The sequence below is a fragment of the Lycium barbarum genome, chromosome 1, assembly GCF_019175385.1.
Source record: "Lycium barbarum isolate Lr01 chromosome 1, ASM1917538v2, whole genome shotgun sequence".
In the NCBI taxonomy this organism is placed as follows: Eukaryota; Viridiplantae; Streptophyta; class Magnoliopsida; order Solanales; family Solanaceae; genus Lycium; species Lycium barbarum.
This window is the reverse complement of record NC_083337.1, coordinates 154,198,659-154,215,377: the sequence shown is the minus strand read 5'-3', so window position 1 is coordinate 154,215,377 and position 16,719 is coordinate 154,198,659. Positions and strand designations below refer to the sequence as shown.

At 30.6% G+C, this 16,719-nt stretch overlaps 2 protein-coding genes and 1 long non-coding RNA gene across 3 annotated transcripts; all 3 read left to right on the top strand.

The window, feature by feature from the left end:
- The first annotated feature begins 270 nt into the window (after window positions 1-270).
- LOC132616700 (uncharacterized) lies at window positions 271-5,293 on the top strand. The gene is made up of 2 exons (XM_060331294.1): window positions 271-964; window positions 5,187-5,293. Exons 1-2 carry the CDS (start codon window positions 271-273, stop codon window positions 5,291-5,293), a joined length of 801 nt encoding a protein of 266 aa, XP_060187277.1.
- A 3,012-nt stretch (window positions 5,294-8,305) lies between these two features.
- Window positions 8,306-9,917, top strand: LOC132645667 (inorganic pyrophosphatase 1-like). The gene is made up of 4 exons (XM_060362795.1): window positions 8,306-8,538; window positions 8,816-8,937; window positions 9,075-9,276; window positions 9,412-9,917. Exons 1-4 carry the CDS (start codon window positions 8,401-8,403, stop codon window positions 9,763-9,765), a joined length of 816 nt encoding a protein of 271 aa, XP_060218778.1. The 5' UTR covers window positions 8,306-8,400; the 3' UTR covers window positions 9,766-9,917.
- Window positions 9,918-13,323: 3,406 nt separating this feature from the next.
- Window positions 13,324-14,423, top strand: LOC132619089 (uncharacterized). Its single transcript, XR_009574518.1, has 2 exons — window positions 13,324-13,488; window positions 14,134-14,423. It is a non-coding gene; the product is annotated as an uncharacterized LOC132619089 (long non-coding RNA).
- Window positions 14,424-16,719: the final 2,296 nt, after the last annotated feature.

Genomic DNA, 16,719 nt, shown 5'->3' with positions numbered 1-16,719 from the left:
TATATTAGTAGGTTTCACACACTAAATTAGTGCGTGAAAGGACCAAACTGCAAAAATGCAACTTGGGTCTTTCACGCACCAATTTCGTGCGTGAAGGTGGCAACAAAAACCCTCATCATTCTTCCCACGATTTCTGTTCTTTCTCTTCCTAAAGGGTATCTTTTTTTTTTTTGTTTTTGGGAGTGATAGTCTAATATATTGCTCATTTTACAGATTTCATTCTTGTTGTGTTTGAAGCTTTAATGCTATAGTGAGAAAATGTGGGAAAAAATGTTAGGTCGACCATCAATTTTGCAGTCCAGGACTGGAAGTTTCAGGCCAGAAAATTTGGGTCAAAATGCAATGGCAATGATAGGGAACCTTTGTTTCACTATATTTGTACTTGGGGTTTTGATTTTCACTATAATTGTTGTAACTTATCAACCTGAAGACCCTTTATTCCACCCTTCAACAAAAATGACTAATTTCCTTACTTCCAAATCTAATGCTACATTTAAAGCTGATGATACTGTAGTGAGGACTGGTGAGGACTTTCTTGTTGCTAATCACATCGCGTTTTTGACCTTTATAAACCTCACTGATGTTGATGTTCCAACCGCTAATGTTGTACTTGTGTCTGACGATAATTTGGACTGTCGTGGCAAGATTGATGATCCCATTGATTGCACGGATCCGGATGTGTTTCATTTGTTGATGAGGGCTGCTATTGAGAAGTTTAAGGACATACATTTTTACCGGTTTGCGAAGCCAGTTCGAGGGTCGAACTATAGTTCCTGCCACATGGCGTGGCGGTTTAGGCCTAAGGAAGGGAAGACTGCTTCCCTTTATAAGGATTACCGGTCTTTTGTGGTTTCTAGGTTGGAGAACTGCACGCTTGATGTGGTCAGTATAGGTGATTATCATTCTGGTGGAAATGCTCGCAAGAGGAAGAGAAAGAACAGAAATCGGGGGAAGAATGATGAGGGTTTTTTTTTTGCCTCCTTCACGCACGAAATTGGTGCGTGAAAGGCCCAAGTTGCATTTTTGCAGTTTGGTCCTTTCACGCACTAATTTAGTGTGTGAAACCTACTAATGTTTTTTTTTGTGCTAGTTTGGTTCAATTTTTTTTTTGTGCTACAAAAGTCGCGGATTCCAATTTGTTTCTCCCTAATCAGTTTTCTGATTATTTATCTTTTAGTTTTATTTTTTTTTAGAATGGATCCATTATTTTTTTTTTTAACTTATAATGGAAACGCTTTACACAACTATGTTATTTTATTTTGGAAATATTACTTTCGTCATTTTATTATATGAACATGTTTTATTTTTTATTAGTTTCAAAAGATTTTTTTTTTAATTTAAAAACAAATTCATTTTATGAGATGATTTTATGACCACACAAATATATATGACTTGTTTTAAGCCACAAGTTTCAAAAGTCTTCCATTCTTTTTTAAATTTGTTACCCAATTAAATAGGCTCACATAAATTGAAACAAATAGATGATAAGTTATCCTTCAATAAATTCTAGTTATATTATATGCTTTGAATGATGCATTAATTTCGTTATATATATATATAAAACACCTCAAATGAACAAGAAACTAAACATATTTATATAGTTAATTGTCTGAAATTCTAGCAACTAATACGTGATTAGAGTTTAATCAAGATGAAGATTGAAAATAGAATCATAAGATTATTTGATGCTTAAGTCGTAGTACCAACAATTATAAATTAATATCACTTAAGTAACATAAAATAAACAAATTAGCTTTGAATGATGCATTGAATTATTTTCTTATATATGAAAATGCTTTAATTGAACAAGAACTATACATACAGTATATGGTTAAGTATTCAGTTAGAATTGTTACCCAATTATAGCAACGAATACATGATAACCTTATTTCTATAAGGTTAAAAGTCAATCAAGATGATAATTATTGAATATTTATACTTAAGTCTTGATATTAAAATTTACAATTAATATCACTTAAGTAACATATAATAATTATATTAGATTTATGACAGTTTTTTTATATTAAAATAGTACACAGACTTATCATGTTTAATTACTTATAATATTCAATTTCCATATAATTTCCTAGGTAATATTATTCTCAGGTAAATCCCCAAGAAATTTTCTTCATGTAAAAATGCAGCGACAAAATCTCCACGTAATTCTCTAGGTAATATAGTCCTCAGGTAAATTCTCATGAAAAATATCCAAGTAAAATCGTAGTAACTAAATTCCCAAGTAATTTCCTAGGTAATATAATTCGCAGGTAAATTCTCAAGAATTTGTCCCAAGTAAAATCTCATCAACAAAATTCTCATGTAATTTTCAAGGTAATATAACTCCCATATAAATTCCCATGAAATAATCTCAAGTAAAATAGTAATAACAAAATCCCCAGGTAAATTTCTAGGTAATGTGATCCCCAACTAAATCCCCAAGAAATAATCCCTCGGTAAATCCGCAAAGTATCATTACCTGGGAAATTCCTTATAATTTCACAAAGAAAATAAAAAATTTCATATTATTATCGGTTACCTGCGGAACTAACTACGAAAGGATACCTGGGAATTATTTTCCTCAAGTAAATCCCCAGGTAAATTTCTGGCGCTAAGTGGCGCCAAAATTACATGCGAATTTGCTTGGGGAAATCGTATCCGCAGGTAAATATTCTATCATTCAGGAAATTTTAGATTTTCGCATGAAAATTCGCAGGAATTATCTGCGGAAAAAATCCCCAAGTAAAATCCTCATGTAATTCGAGCTTTTCTAGTAGTGTTCTCTGCAAATTAAACATGAAGAGTGGTAGGCGCTATTAGGATTTGTGGATTTTTTTAAAACGATCAGAAGCTAATGAAAAAATATTTTGACAAATCTTATATATATCAACAATACTCAAAAGTAGCAAAGTTTTTGTGAGATATGTAGTTTGTGTTACTGGTTTTTTCTATTTGGGTACCACAATTATTTATTACAATAACTAATATCTTTTCCATTTTTCTAAATTTCAAGATGTTGAGAAAAAATTAGTAAGTCCTTATATTCCTGCTTAGGAAAAGTACGAAAAGAATTAAGAACTTGAATTGGATGATAAATTTAATGAATTATTGACTTTCTTCGTATTTGTTGATACTTTGAATGAAATTTCTTTGGGTTTAAGCATATGTACCTCCAGTATTGTATACGTAACATTCTTGTTTTGTGATCCTTCTGGAGACACAAACTAACTATTGTCTTGAAATTTATAAGAGCGGTTATATTCAAATTATGGCTAAGGACCAAGGAAGTCACACTGCACCATGGGTAAAATATTTTCCAACATGGGTAAAAGAATAATAAACATATATCAGCTTAAAAATAGAATTATTATAAAAACATGAATATAAATGTTGGTTGACTAAAATATTCTTCAATTATTGAACGACTTTTGTACCTTTTATAAACTAAATTATGTATTGAGGAAATAATTTTAAGTTGGATAAAATTGTAATATTTAAAACTTCAGGTAATTTGAATTTGTATGGACTCCTAATCTTAATCAAATTTAAATTTCTCAGATATTATGTTCAGCCTATCCTACCAAAGTATACTAATTCTGTACGGACAAGAACACTTTCAATATATGAGAAATTCCTTGCCTCATTAAATTGTTAAGGATAGCCTTTATATTTTATTCTGCAGAATGCAGTTTTTTTTTTTTTCTAAAACACAAAATATTAGTTATGCAGAGGTATTTCATTATGGGCAGGCGGCAACCATTCTAGTCGCCTTAAAATTCGCACAAGGGTTTCCTCTTTCTTATATTTTACTTAGACAAACTTTTAGGAATACTTTTCTTATTTAAAAATATATTTATTTTAAAAAGAGTTAACATGTTTGACAAAGCTTTTAGAAATAAAATAAGTGTTTTGAATACTAGCAAAAAATATTTTTCATAAGCTGGAAAAAGTAGCTTTCTCTAGAATCACTTTAGGCCAAATTAACATAAATTGTTGCTTAATATTAGCAAAAGTACTTTCCAAAATTGTTTAGTCAATTAAACACAAACTACTACTGTTCAAAAGTATTTGTTTGAAAACACTTTTTACAAAAAGAAATTCCTAAATAAGCGGATTTTAAAAGTTTCGACAAACAGACTATTGTTTGGTAGTATACTATATTTCAAACCAGAATTATAGTTCTTAATAAACACTGCTTCTGATGAAGATTTCGAGCGCCAAAACAAACCTACAAGTATTAAGTGCTTATTTAGTTTCACTTTTATCGATTATAAGTTCTAAGTTCTCTCTCATTCACACTTACGTATCTGTTTATATTTCTAAGTGTATACCACAAACATCATTTTTATGATAACTATTAAGCGGATATATGATCAAATAATATAGTTGTACCTCATAAAATAAATAATAAGTATGTCATTTCGAATAACATATCTCAAGCTAAATAGGATACATTCTGGCCACTTTTGATTTAAAGAAAAAAAAAAAGAAAAATAGCACAACCTTGTGATGAAGAAGCAAAATACAGAATTGAGTCCCTAACATAGAGCCTGTTTGGCCAAGTCTCTAAAAGCGGTCATCATAAAGTTGATTAATTATCGTTTACAAGTTGGTGGATGTAAAATAAAGAATATGTCTAATGCGTATATAAATTCTACTATGTATAAAACTATGGGCAATTCAGTGCACACGGGATCCCGCATTTACGCAGAGTTCGGAGAAAGACCGCACCCTAAAAGGTGTAATGTAGACTGTCTACCCTAATGTAAGTATTAGTGGCTGCTTCGACAACTCAAACTATCCTTTTAATTTGATTTTTCTTAGTAACAAATTTTTAATACGTTTATATTTGTAATTGGCAATAATAAATATAATGTAACTTAAGCACTAACCTTTTATTTAACAATAATAAATACACGGATATACAATCTTATATATAACATTTGAGTTTAAGTTTGGTACACTGTCAGTGTACAAATATTTTTACACCATCGGGTCATTTTAAAGATAAATACAGTAACTTTCTTAAGTAAATATTATTTACCTTTTTAAAAATAAAAAGTAAATTACCGTAGACTAAATATCATTAAAGGAAAGTTGGATTGTACTGTTACTCTAACCATAAGTATTTCCCAGTAACCAAATTGTTTCCTTCTCAAACGTTGCTTATAATTTTGATTTTTCATCAGGTTTTCTGAAGGTCATTACTGAACCAAATCTTTACTCTGATAACATTGTGAATGGCAGTACTTATGCATTTCCAACAATTTGTGGATTTTTTTGGTTTACAATTTAGCATCTAAAGAGTTACTGTACGGTCTTAAAGTGTTAATAAGAGGCGAATTTAGGATTTTAATTCTATTGATTCAATCTTTAAAGTTTAAGTATTGTATTCACTATATTTTTTAAGTTATGGGTTTATAACTTCATATCTATTATTTGTTGTAATTTTAGTAAATTTTATATACTCTGTGTTGAAAGTACCCAGATGAACTTGATACCATAAAGTTGGATCCGCCCCCTCATATTATCATTATTGTCTCCATATTTTCTCATGCTCTTTAGATTGTTGGAATGGAACTTTTGGAATTGATACTTTATTAATGTTGAATATTTTAACAATGAAAAACTAAAATTTCAATATTAAAGAAGAGATGCTTACGATGCAATTCATATTTGAGTTCTGCATTCAAAAGGATGCTTCATCAAAAGTCTTTCATGAATACAAAGGGATTATGAATTGAAGGAGAAATAGAAACATAGCGTGGTCAAAGAAGCAAAGAGAAAATGCGGATGACTATTTGAAAGAGATGAAGAGAGAGGGTTTGAAGGGAAAACAGGGATAAAAAGAAAAAAAGTATATGAAAAAGGTTGATAACCTGATATAGTAGGTTAACGATACCTGATAGTGTAAAAAATTAATACACTATAATGCCCTAAACTTAAACTCATAACATTTTAGTATCTCAGGAAAAAATGTGATGTAATTTGAAATAATATTACCTAATTTTTTTTTTGATGATTAGAATTGACATGAAATAACGTGGTAGAGACTAGTAAAAAGTAAACATCTAGAAACATATCACATGATAATGGTGCATTGGGATGTCAAACGAAATGCTACTGTCCTTTATCGGACGTGTCAAAAAAATCTGGATGCATCTAAAAGTCTAAATCAACAAACTCATTATATAATTTATTTATTTTCCGGAGTTTTCCAGATGTCCCAGTAAAATTTAAAGAACGTGATTATTTCTGCTGCATTTACGGTTGATCACTTTAACTCCATATTTCGTGGTTCAGATTTATATAACCATTTATTTAAACAGATGCTATTACAGTCATCTAACTTTGACGTATGCATATGCTATCCCAAAATTTGCAATCTGTCATGTGAAATGATTCCTTGATTAGAAGTAAAGTGAAGGATAGTAAAAGATCGAGTTTTTTTAGCCCTATATAAATTTGTTTTTAGGTTTATGTTTATTTTTCTTCACATTTATAAAATTATACTAGATATATTTTCGTTCTTGTTGTTGTTTATGTTTATTTTATAAGAAAATTTTATTTTATATATAAAAAAATTGAAAATGACACACAAAAAATGTTTGCAGAATTAATTTTCTTATATTCAAATTGATAAGGATATGCTCACTTATTTCCTTCGCATACAAACACACCAAAAAATAGTTGAAATCTCATAACAATTCTAAATCTGATTCCTTTGTGGGTTGTTGGAACATTGAACGTCCCTTCTCCAATGACTCGTACACGCCACATTTTTTTCATGAACATAACGCGACAAATTTGGTCAAATTTTTTACATTTGTTTATTTTGAAGAGTTCTAATATTTTTGGACTCTAATAATTAATGTTTGATTACACAATTCGAAAAACATTTTTGTCAATATCAAATTAGTAATTTGGTCTTAGCTAAAGTTCTATAAGTGATTCGAGAGAAAAACTATTTTATTTAGCAAAAAACAAATTTTGCTGGATTGCTACTATTCAAAATCACTTTTTTTTTCTTTTTAAAAACTTAACAAAATATCTCAACTATTTAAAATAAACACTTTCTAAATTTTTTTTAAAACTTCCCAGAAAAAAATTGACCAAACTGACTAAAAATCTTTCTTTAAAATCACATAATTCAGAGTATGCTCGAAATCTCCAAATCTAGAAGCACCATTTGCTCTCTCCTCTCTTATTCAGGTTCCCTTCCTGCTGCTATTGCTATTAAATATTTAAAACTGTGTGTTTGATACCTCGAAAGTTATTTTCTACAAAAATATTTAGATGATAAAGTTTTCTTTTGATGTTTAATTATTAAAAAATATTTTTCATCAAGATAGAGGAAAATTTTCCACTTATGAGAAAAAGTCATTTTTCTTCCCTTTCCCTTATGTGACAACGAAAATTATAAAAAACATAGTATAAAAACAAATACTACGTAGTAGTCATTAATTCCTATATTTACATAAAGCTAAATGGAAATTAAATTACCAAGACACTAGATTGACATTAACAAATAAAAAAGTACTAGATCGACAAAAAACATGGTTCAACGTCTTTTCCAATACATAGTGTAATAGTTAGAACATAATTCAGTTTACATATAAGAGACTTGCGTGGTAGGGGTATAAGTATTCATTCTTTTTTCACTAGAGGTTTAGGTATTTATCACTTTAAAGGGAGCATTTTACCTCCAATGTGATATTTCTGGGCGAGTTCAAATTTAGCAGGCAACAATGCAAGTATTGTAGTATACCGTTGTGGGAAAACAAATGAAAAAGTCCAGATAGAAGAGAGATTTGAGAGATTTTATTACAATATATTAAATTCCAAAGGAAAAAAAGTCAAGATTTATTTTCCTAATAAAGAGAAATTAAAGGTTGTTAGTAATAAATGTTGAAGCATTTTGTCCCATCCTAATTTGTGGAGAACTGAATTCCCTGCATCGAATATTCTGCCATATATTCCTGTTTGTGTCCATTAAACTTCCCAACTAATAAATGAACAGTTATTAATACCATAAAGCAAAAGGCCTGTATCCCACGTACGATGATCCGTGACAATCAAGTACATCAAAATCCAACGGCTAATATCTAGAATCCAACGGCTAATATCTAGGAAAATAACTTTTCCAAAACCAATTGACTATAGGAATTTGAATGGCTATGCGTTAACTTACCACAAACTCATGTCAAATACGCGTAATATTCCCTTAGCATCTTTTTATGTTGTACCTAATTCAAATCTATCCTCCCTTTTTTTCCTCCCTATATAAAGGCCACTCTTCTGGAGGTTTTTTCTCACAATTCATTCAATCTATAAACAAGCAACGGAGGTTTTCTACATTCATCTTTTTCTTGTCATAACCCCTCGAAAAAAGTACTCAGAGAAATGGCTGGAATTGTGGTGATTTTCGACTTCGACAAGACGATCATCGAAGTTGATAGTGATAATTGGGTGTTGGATGAGTTAGGTGCCACTGATTTGTTCAATCAGCTTCTCCCCACCATGCCCTGGAACTCTCTCATGGTTAGTTTTCGTATAGTATTTTTACGTCCATTAATATGTCCCACAATCCCTTTGCCTAAGAATCACACTACATATACAAGGTCAAATTTTTCTTTTTGTGTATACATATAGTAGAATCGGCTATTTTGTCCGGCCCTTTTCCAAACTCCCATATAGTCAACCGGGGCTGGCTAATAATGATGTAACAGAAACGGACATTCTGAATTTCTCTAAGGTTTTTGTCTGATTTTCGTCTCTTGCTAGAGGCTGATAATTTCTGTTCCGTTTTAAATTACAGGATAGAATGATGAAGGAGCTTCACGACCAAGGCAAAACTATTGAAGACATTGAAGAGGTATTGAAACGGGTTCCCATACACCCCAGGATTGTCCCAGCTATTAAATCAGCTTATGCATTAGGGTACGTATCTTTCAATTACATTTTTTTTTCACAACGTACATGCGGTAAATTCTGTATTTTCTCTGTTTGTTTATCTGCTTCATAGAAATTAGAAAAAATTATCAGTTTAAACTAATTCATATTTTGTGTTAATTCAGGTGTGATTTGAGAGTAGTAAGCGATGCAAATGTATTCTTCATTGAAACAATCTTGAAACATCTTGGTATAAGGCATTGCTTCTCAGAAATCAACACGAATCCAGGCTTCGTCAATGAGGAAGGCAGACTTAAAATCCTCCCTCAGGTTGATTTTCAAACATCCCCTCATGGCTGCAATTTATGCCCTCCAAACATGTGCAAGGTAAATACTCCACATCTATTTATTAAAAGAATCGGCGAATTAAGAGTTGCACTTATTGCTATTATTAGTAGAATTTAATATGAAACTAGCTAATTCTTGAAATAGTTTTCCTAATTGAGCTTCTGTTTAATGTAGGGTCTGATAATAGAAAGAATACAAGCTTCCATGGCTAAGGAAGGGAAGAAAAGAATGATCTATCTAGGTGATGGAATTGGCGATTTTTGCCCCAGTTTGAAGCTCAAGGAAGGAGATTTTGTCATGCCAAGAAAAGATTTTCCAGCCTGGAATTTGATAAACGAAAACAGGAAACTTGTAAAAGCATCGGTCCACGAGTGGACAGATGGGGAAGAGCTAGAGCACATTCTGCTCCAACTGATTAACGCAATTGCCATTGAAGAAAGTCAATTATTATCAGTTGAATGCAAGTTCCACACAATGTCGAAAGTAGCTCACGACGCCTTGCCACAGGCTCTTTCAGTACCTTACTAAGTGGTCACTGTGATTGCAGCTGTAGTTTTAGTTCAAAAGACTCAAAACATATTCCTTCTTTATATAGTATTGGCCCCTATCCTTTTTTCTAAACCGATTTACTTGTAACAATTTTAAATTAATCATTAATACATAAACTATGACCAGACTAAGTTGCTCTTTGCAAATACCCCTAAATCTTTTGATTGAATAGTTCTGCAACATGTTTGCCTTCCGCCATCCCTTACGGCAGGGAAGGTGAAAAGAAAATGTGGCTATTGTTTAAGTTATTGTTCATCTCTTGGTTAGTTCATGCCAAGAATTGCTCACATACTTACACTTTGGTTTCCTTCAGTGTTTTTAGAATAGATGTCTATAGATTTAATCAAAACCGTTTATTAGGAAAATGTTGACATTTGTGCGTTCACCAAACAGTATATGGAGAGACCGGATCAATCAGGGGCGGAGCTACAGGGGTGCGAGGGGTGGCAACCGAACGCCCTTCGTCGGAAAATTGCACTAAATATATATGGTGAATTATTTTATTCATGTATAAATATTATTTTTGCATCCCCTTAACAAATGGAGATTCCGGATCAGTGGATGAGACGCCTGTGATTGAGCCCGCGGTCGTGGGTTCGATTCTTGGCAATGTTTTTTTAACATTTTTCATCCGGTCCCTTTAAAAAAAAAAAAATTAACAAAAACGACGTCGTTTGCTGGACTCTATTTTTTTTTTTAAAGCAACCACTAAGGAAACTTAGTGGAGGGATATTATTAAAATATAATAGTCAACAAAAGTAAAAACCAAGACAAAAGCAAAAGAATAGACTTAATACCTAAATGGACCCTTAAACTTGGCATGTTTTGTAAGATAGACATATAAACTTATAAGGTGACCAGATAGACACTTAAACTTACTCAAAGTGTATTTTTCAAGTTTTCAGTTGTTTTGAAAACAAAAACTATATTTTTCAAACACTCACAATTTTCATGGCCAAACAAGCCCTAAATATATCACAAAATATTTTTTTTAAAATGCAAAAATAAGGCAAACGCATATACATGAGACTATAAATGTGCACTTAAACCAATAAATACTCGCTAATCACAATTTTGCAGCTTTCAATTAACTCGGTTTTTTTTTACACTTGAATAATTAAAAAACAATAACTTTAACCAATAAAAATCCTTAAAAACGAAATTTCAAATTAAGAAATTTCTTTTTTTTAAGGATTTTCTTCTCGGCTTTACAGTTTTCTTAATTTGAAATTTCTTTTACACTTGAATTACTGAACTTAGAAATTTCTTAATTTGAAATTTCTTTTTTTAAGGATTTTTATTGGTTAAAGTTATTGTTTTTTAATTATTCAAGTGTAAAAAAAAAAATCTGAGTTAATTGAAAGCTACAAAATTGCGATTAGCGAGTATTTATTAGTTTAAGTACACATTTATAGTCTCATGTATTTTTCAAGTTTTTCAGTTGTTTTGAAAACAAAAACTATATTTTTCAAACACTCACAATTTTCATGGCCAAACAAGCCCTAAATATATCACAAAATATTTTTTTTAAAATGCAAAAATAAGGCTTTTTTTAACATTTTTCATCCGGTCCCTTTAAAAAAAAAAAAAAATTAACAAAAACGACGTCGTTTGCTGGACTCTATTTTTTTTTTTAAAGCAACCACTAAGGAAACTTAGTGGAGGGATATTATTAAAATATAATAGTCAACAAAAGTAAAAACCAAGACAAAAGCAAAAGAATAGGCTTAATACCTAAATGGACCCTTAAACTTGGCATGTTTTGTAAGATAGACATATAAACTTATAAGGTGACCAGATAGACACTTAAACTTACTCAAAGTGTATTTTTCAAGTTTTCAGTTGTTTTGAAAACAAAAACTATATTTTTCAAACACTCACAATTTTCATGGCCAAACAAGCCCTAAATATATCACAAAATATTTTTTTTAAAATGCAAAAATAAGGCAAACGCATATACATGAGACTATAAATGTGCACTTAAACCAATAAATACTCGCTAATCACAATTTTGCAGCTTTCAATTAACTCGGTTTTTTTTTACACTTGAATAATTAAAAAACAATAACTTTAACCAATAAAAATCCTTAAAAACGAAATTTCAAATTAAGAAATTTCTTTTTTTTAAGGATTTTCTTCTCGGCTTTACAGTTTTCTTAATTTGAAATTTCTTTTACACTTGAATTACTGAACTTAGAAATTTCTTAATTTGAAATTTCTTTTTTTAAGGATTTTTATTGGTTAAAGTTATTGTTTTTTAATTATTCAAGTGTAAAAAAAAAAAATCTGAGTTAATTGAAAGCTACAAAATTGCGATTAGCGAGTATTTATTAGTTTAAGTACACATTTATAGTCTCATGTATTTTTCAAGTTTTTCAGTTGTTTTGAAAACAAAAACTATATTTTTCAAACACTCACAATTTTCATGGCCAAACAAGCCCTAAATATATCACAAAATATTTTTTTTAAAATGCAAAAATAAGGCTTTTTTTAACATTTTTCATCCGGTCCCTTTAAAAAAAAAAAAAAAAATAACAAAAACGACGTCGTTTGCTGGACTCTATTTTTTTTTTTAAAGCAACCACTAAGGAAACTTAGTGGAGGGATATTATTAAAATATAATAGTCAACAAAAGTAAAAACCAAGACAAAAGCAAAAGAATAGGCTTAATACCTAAATGGACCCTTAAACTTGGCATGTTTTGTAAGATAGACATATAAACTTATAAGGTGACCAGATAGACACTTAAACTTACTCAAAGTGTATTTTTCAAGTTTTCAGTTGTTTTGAAAACAAAAACTATATTTTTCAAACACTCACAATTTTCATGGCCAAACAAGCCCTAAATATATCACAAAATATTTTTTTTAAAATGCAAAAATAAGGCAAACGCATATACATGAGACTATAAATGTGCACTTAAACCAATAAATACTCGTTAATCACAATTTTGCAGCTTTCAATTAACTCGGTTTTTTTTTACACTTGAATAATTAAAAAACAATAACTTTAACCAATAAAAATCCTTAAAAACGAAATTTCAAATTAAGAAATTTCTTTTTTTTAAGGATTTTCTTCTCGGCTTTACAGTTTTCTTAATTTGAAATTTCTTTTACACTTGAATTACTGAACTTAGAAATTTCTTAATTTGAAATTTCTTTTTTTAAGGATTTTTATTGGTTAAAGTTATTGTTTTTTAATTATTCAAGTGTAAAAAAAAAAAATCTGAGTTAATTGAAAGCTACAAAATTGCGATTAGCGAGTATTTATTAGTTTAAGTACACATTTATAGTCTCATGTATATGCGTTTGCCTTATTTTTGCATTTTAAAAAAAATATTTTGTGATATATTTAGGGCTTGTTTGGCCATGAAAATTGTGAGTGTTTGAAAAATATAGTTTTTGTTTTCAAAACAACTGAAAAACTTGAAAAATACATGAGTAAGTTTAAGTGTCTATCTGGTCACCTTATAAGTTTATATGCCTATCTTACAAAACATGCCAAGTTTAAAGGTCCATCTAGGTATTAAGCCAAAAGAATAGCTGGAACAAATCCAGCCCAAATGAAGTTCAGCAAAAACAACTAGAAACGTGAGCCATTGGGGATAAAAGAATCCCTAATTTCAAAAGTGTTAACATTGTTCTTCACTTCTTTGTCAACTCAATTGTGTTGCTGCCTTCGCCCATGGCTTCCAATTCCAAGGTTTTTTTTTTTTTTTTTTTTTTTTTTACCATACTCAAAATCACAATAAACCCATTATTGTTTCTTGTTAGTTGTTAATCAACCCATTTTCCATCTATGAACCCCAAGCCTTGATTGTTTTAATTCTTAAATGTTGTTTGTTTGCAAAATTGATCTTCTAGATATTTATTTTTAGCTAATAAAAGAATCAGAGTGTAGATTTTTATTTAGTAATCAATTCCCTTTTATGTGTGCTGGAATCTGGATTGTGAATTTGTGGTTAAGTTGTTTTCTTGCTTATTGAGACATTTGGTAGAGTTTTTCTAAATATAGGATCATCTATAGCCTAAGCAAATATTTTTCCTCAAAACTTTGAACAAGTGAACCACTAGGAACATAGTTCTTCCAGTTTTCCTGTGGCTTTAGTCTTTGATTCGATAACTTTTGATGTTTATACTCATAAATCAGTGTTAAAGTAGGTTATGATCCTATATTATAATATGGGATATGCTTAAGGTTACTGATTATTTTTTGCTGTATTGCTATATACAAGATTGAATTTTTATTCTCACAGTTAGATGTCCTTAAATAGGCTTTATTTTATTGGCTTTTAAGATTGACATTGTGCCTTTAATTCTAACTAATTTTTTTTTTATTATAATTCAGTCTCAAAAGTCAGTGAAGAATTATTTTACCAAAGTTCCAAAATCAAGTTTGGACTCTCATGATCAACCTAATCTAGAAGAAAATGTCAACCACTCAGAAGTACCATTGCTTTCTTCTCAGAAATTTGATTTGAATTCTTTAAAGCATGATCCGGGTGAAAGAACTCAAATCTTGGACTTTCATCCAAATCATCGTGATGTCATTCGAAGAGAATACCTTAGGAGAGGTCCTTGTCAACCTCGGCTTAAAGAGTATCCTAAAACAAATGAATAAGAGTTATTTTAGTGGTTGCTTGGTGCCTTATGTAGAAAAAGATGTGTTTAATAGGATCTCTAATGATGTTATTATAAAAATATTTCAAGGAATGAAACCTCGTCGTGTACAGTTGTAGTAATATACTTGCACTTTCAATAGAGAATTGTGTTTGTTTTGATTTCTTCGCGTGTTTATTTTTTAATTTTCTTGAACCCCCTTGTCAAATGTTCTGGTTCCGCCTCTGCTACCAATTCTCTCAGACAATGCAGTAAGTAAATAACACAAGATTTTACCGTGGAAAGCTCCTTGCTCAAAGGATTAAAAACCACGACCTACCATGTAGGATATCACTTCACTACACCGAGCAACTTCAGATTACAATTCTTGCAACCTATGTATTTAACTCTCATAAATCCCTCACCCTTACAATACACCTATTGTAAGCTACAACTCTTGACTATCCTTAGCCAAGCACACAACCACGTTTGACTAATTCTAGCTAAACCAACTAATACATTTGACTAACTCTAGCCAAGGGTACCACTTAATACATTGAATAGGTAACCAAACCGCCTACCAACTACTGAGAATTTAAGCTACGTACAACAGCTTCTTGAAAAAAGAGTGGTTTTACAATTTAAAGAGCAAATGAACAAAGACTCACAACAACCTAAAGAACATAGATATAATCTGGTGTCTTGATAAGGTTTTTCAGCTTGTAAGTGGCTTTGTTCTTGAGAGCACTTGAGAACTTGTGGTGGCAAGGGTTTACACAAGATTGTTTAGGTTTTCAAGTGATGCTGAATATGTTAGAACATGTGTATATATATTGAGGAACATGTGGCTGAGATAGAGACCACTCATCCCATGTTTGACTTGAAGCATGGGCCACAACCAGTGGCGGAGCCACACTATGCCTAGGGTGTTCATCCGAACCCCTTTGGGGGAAAAAACACTGTTTTTACAAAGTTAAAATTATTTTTTATGTATATATAGTAGATGTTGAACCCCTTTAGGGTTCTTCATATGTTTACTTTTTTATATTTTGAACCGCCTCGGCGGAAATCCTGGCTCCACCACTGGCCGCAACACTGTTGTACAGTTGGTAGTGCAGCTTTACAGTTATTGTTGCTGATTGTACGACGTACAAAGAGAGCAGATCGCGAACAAGGTCTCTCTCTATTTCTCTAGCAGTTTGACAATCATCAAAAGTATAGAATGTACTTTGTTTTATTAGAAAATTAGTCCTATTATAATTTTTTAAATTATAAATAAATAAAATTAAAAAATATTTAAAAAGAAACTATAAATAAGGACGGTAAATTCAATATCGTAAACCATAAGAGATTATATTCACCCATTTTCCTCACTAGGAGATACACACAAAGAACACGACTTATAAATCTCATAAAAATTCTGAATCTGATTCATTTGGTGTTAATGTAGATAGTTGGAACACTGATCTACTTGTATACTTACCCTGCTTTCATGAATATCACGTGACAAAATCTTCAAGTATACACTATTGCTGTCTTTAAATTCACAATTGGGATTATGCTCGAATATCTCCTAATGTAGAAGCACCATTTGCTCTCTTATTCAGGTTCACTTCCTGCTAATAAGTAATATCGAAGCTAATTTTATTTAAAAGTGTGTTTAATATGGTGGAAGTTATTTTTGATAAAAATATTTTATATAAGAAATTTTTTCTTTTTTCTTTTTTGGAGTTTGATTATTAGAAAATATTTTTTGTTAAAATACCAATTAGTAGAAAAAATACTGATATGACGTGATGATGAGGTAAGAGAGGACTAGTTATCACTTAGGTTCCTCTTGTTAACAAGGAGAATCTTTCTCTCAAATTAGAAACATTAATATGCCTAAATATGAAGAGAGTGTAACCAACTTGCTATCGTTAAAAAAAAAAAAAAAAAAAAAAGACGCAGGTAGAACTAGGCCATGAATAACCAGCTATTTTTTGGTTGTATTTGATTATTAAAATAAATTTATTCATAAAAAATGAGGAAAATTCCATTAGGTATGGACTGAAGTTATTTTTCTTCCCCATCCCTTAATTATGTAATAACGAAAAATATATAATTTTCTGTAAAAGTAAATACTACAGTAGTAGTTATTAATTCCTATATAACATAACATTCAAATATGAAAAGTTAAAGAGAAAATGACCTAATAATACCTATTTAAGATTCTATTTTACAAAACATAAGAATATTTTTTCTTATTTACAAAAATTCCAACAAAATTACAAAGTATACTAGGAAGGGGAGCCTTGGCGTAACTGGTAAAGTTGCTGCCATGAGACCACGAGGT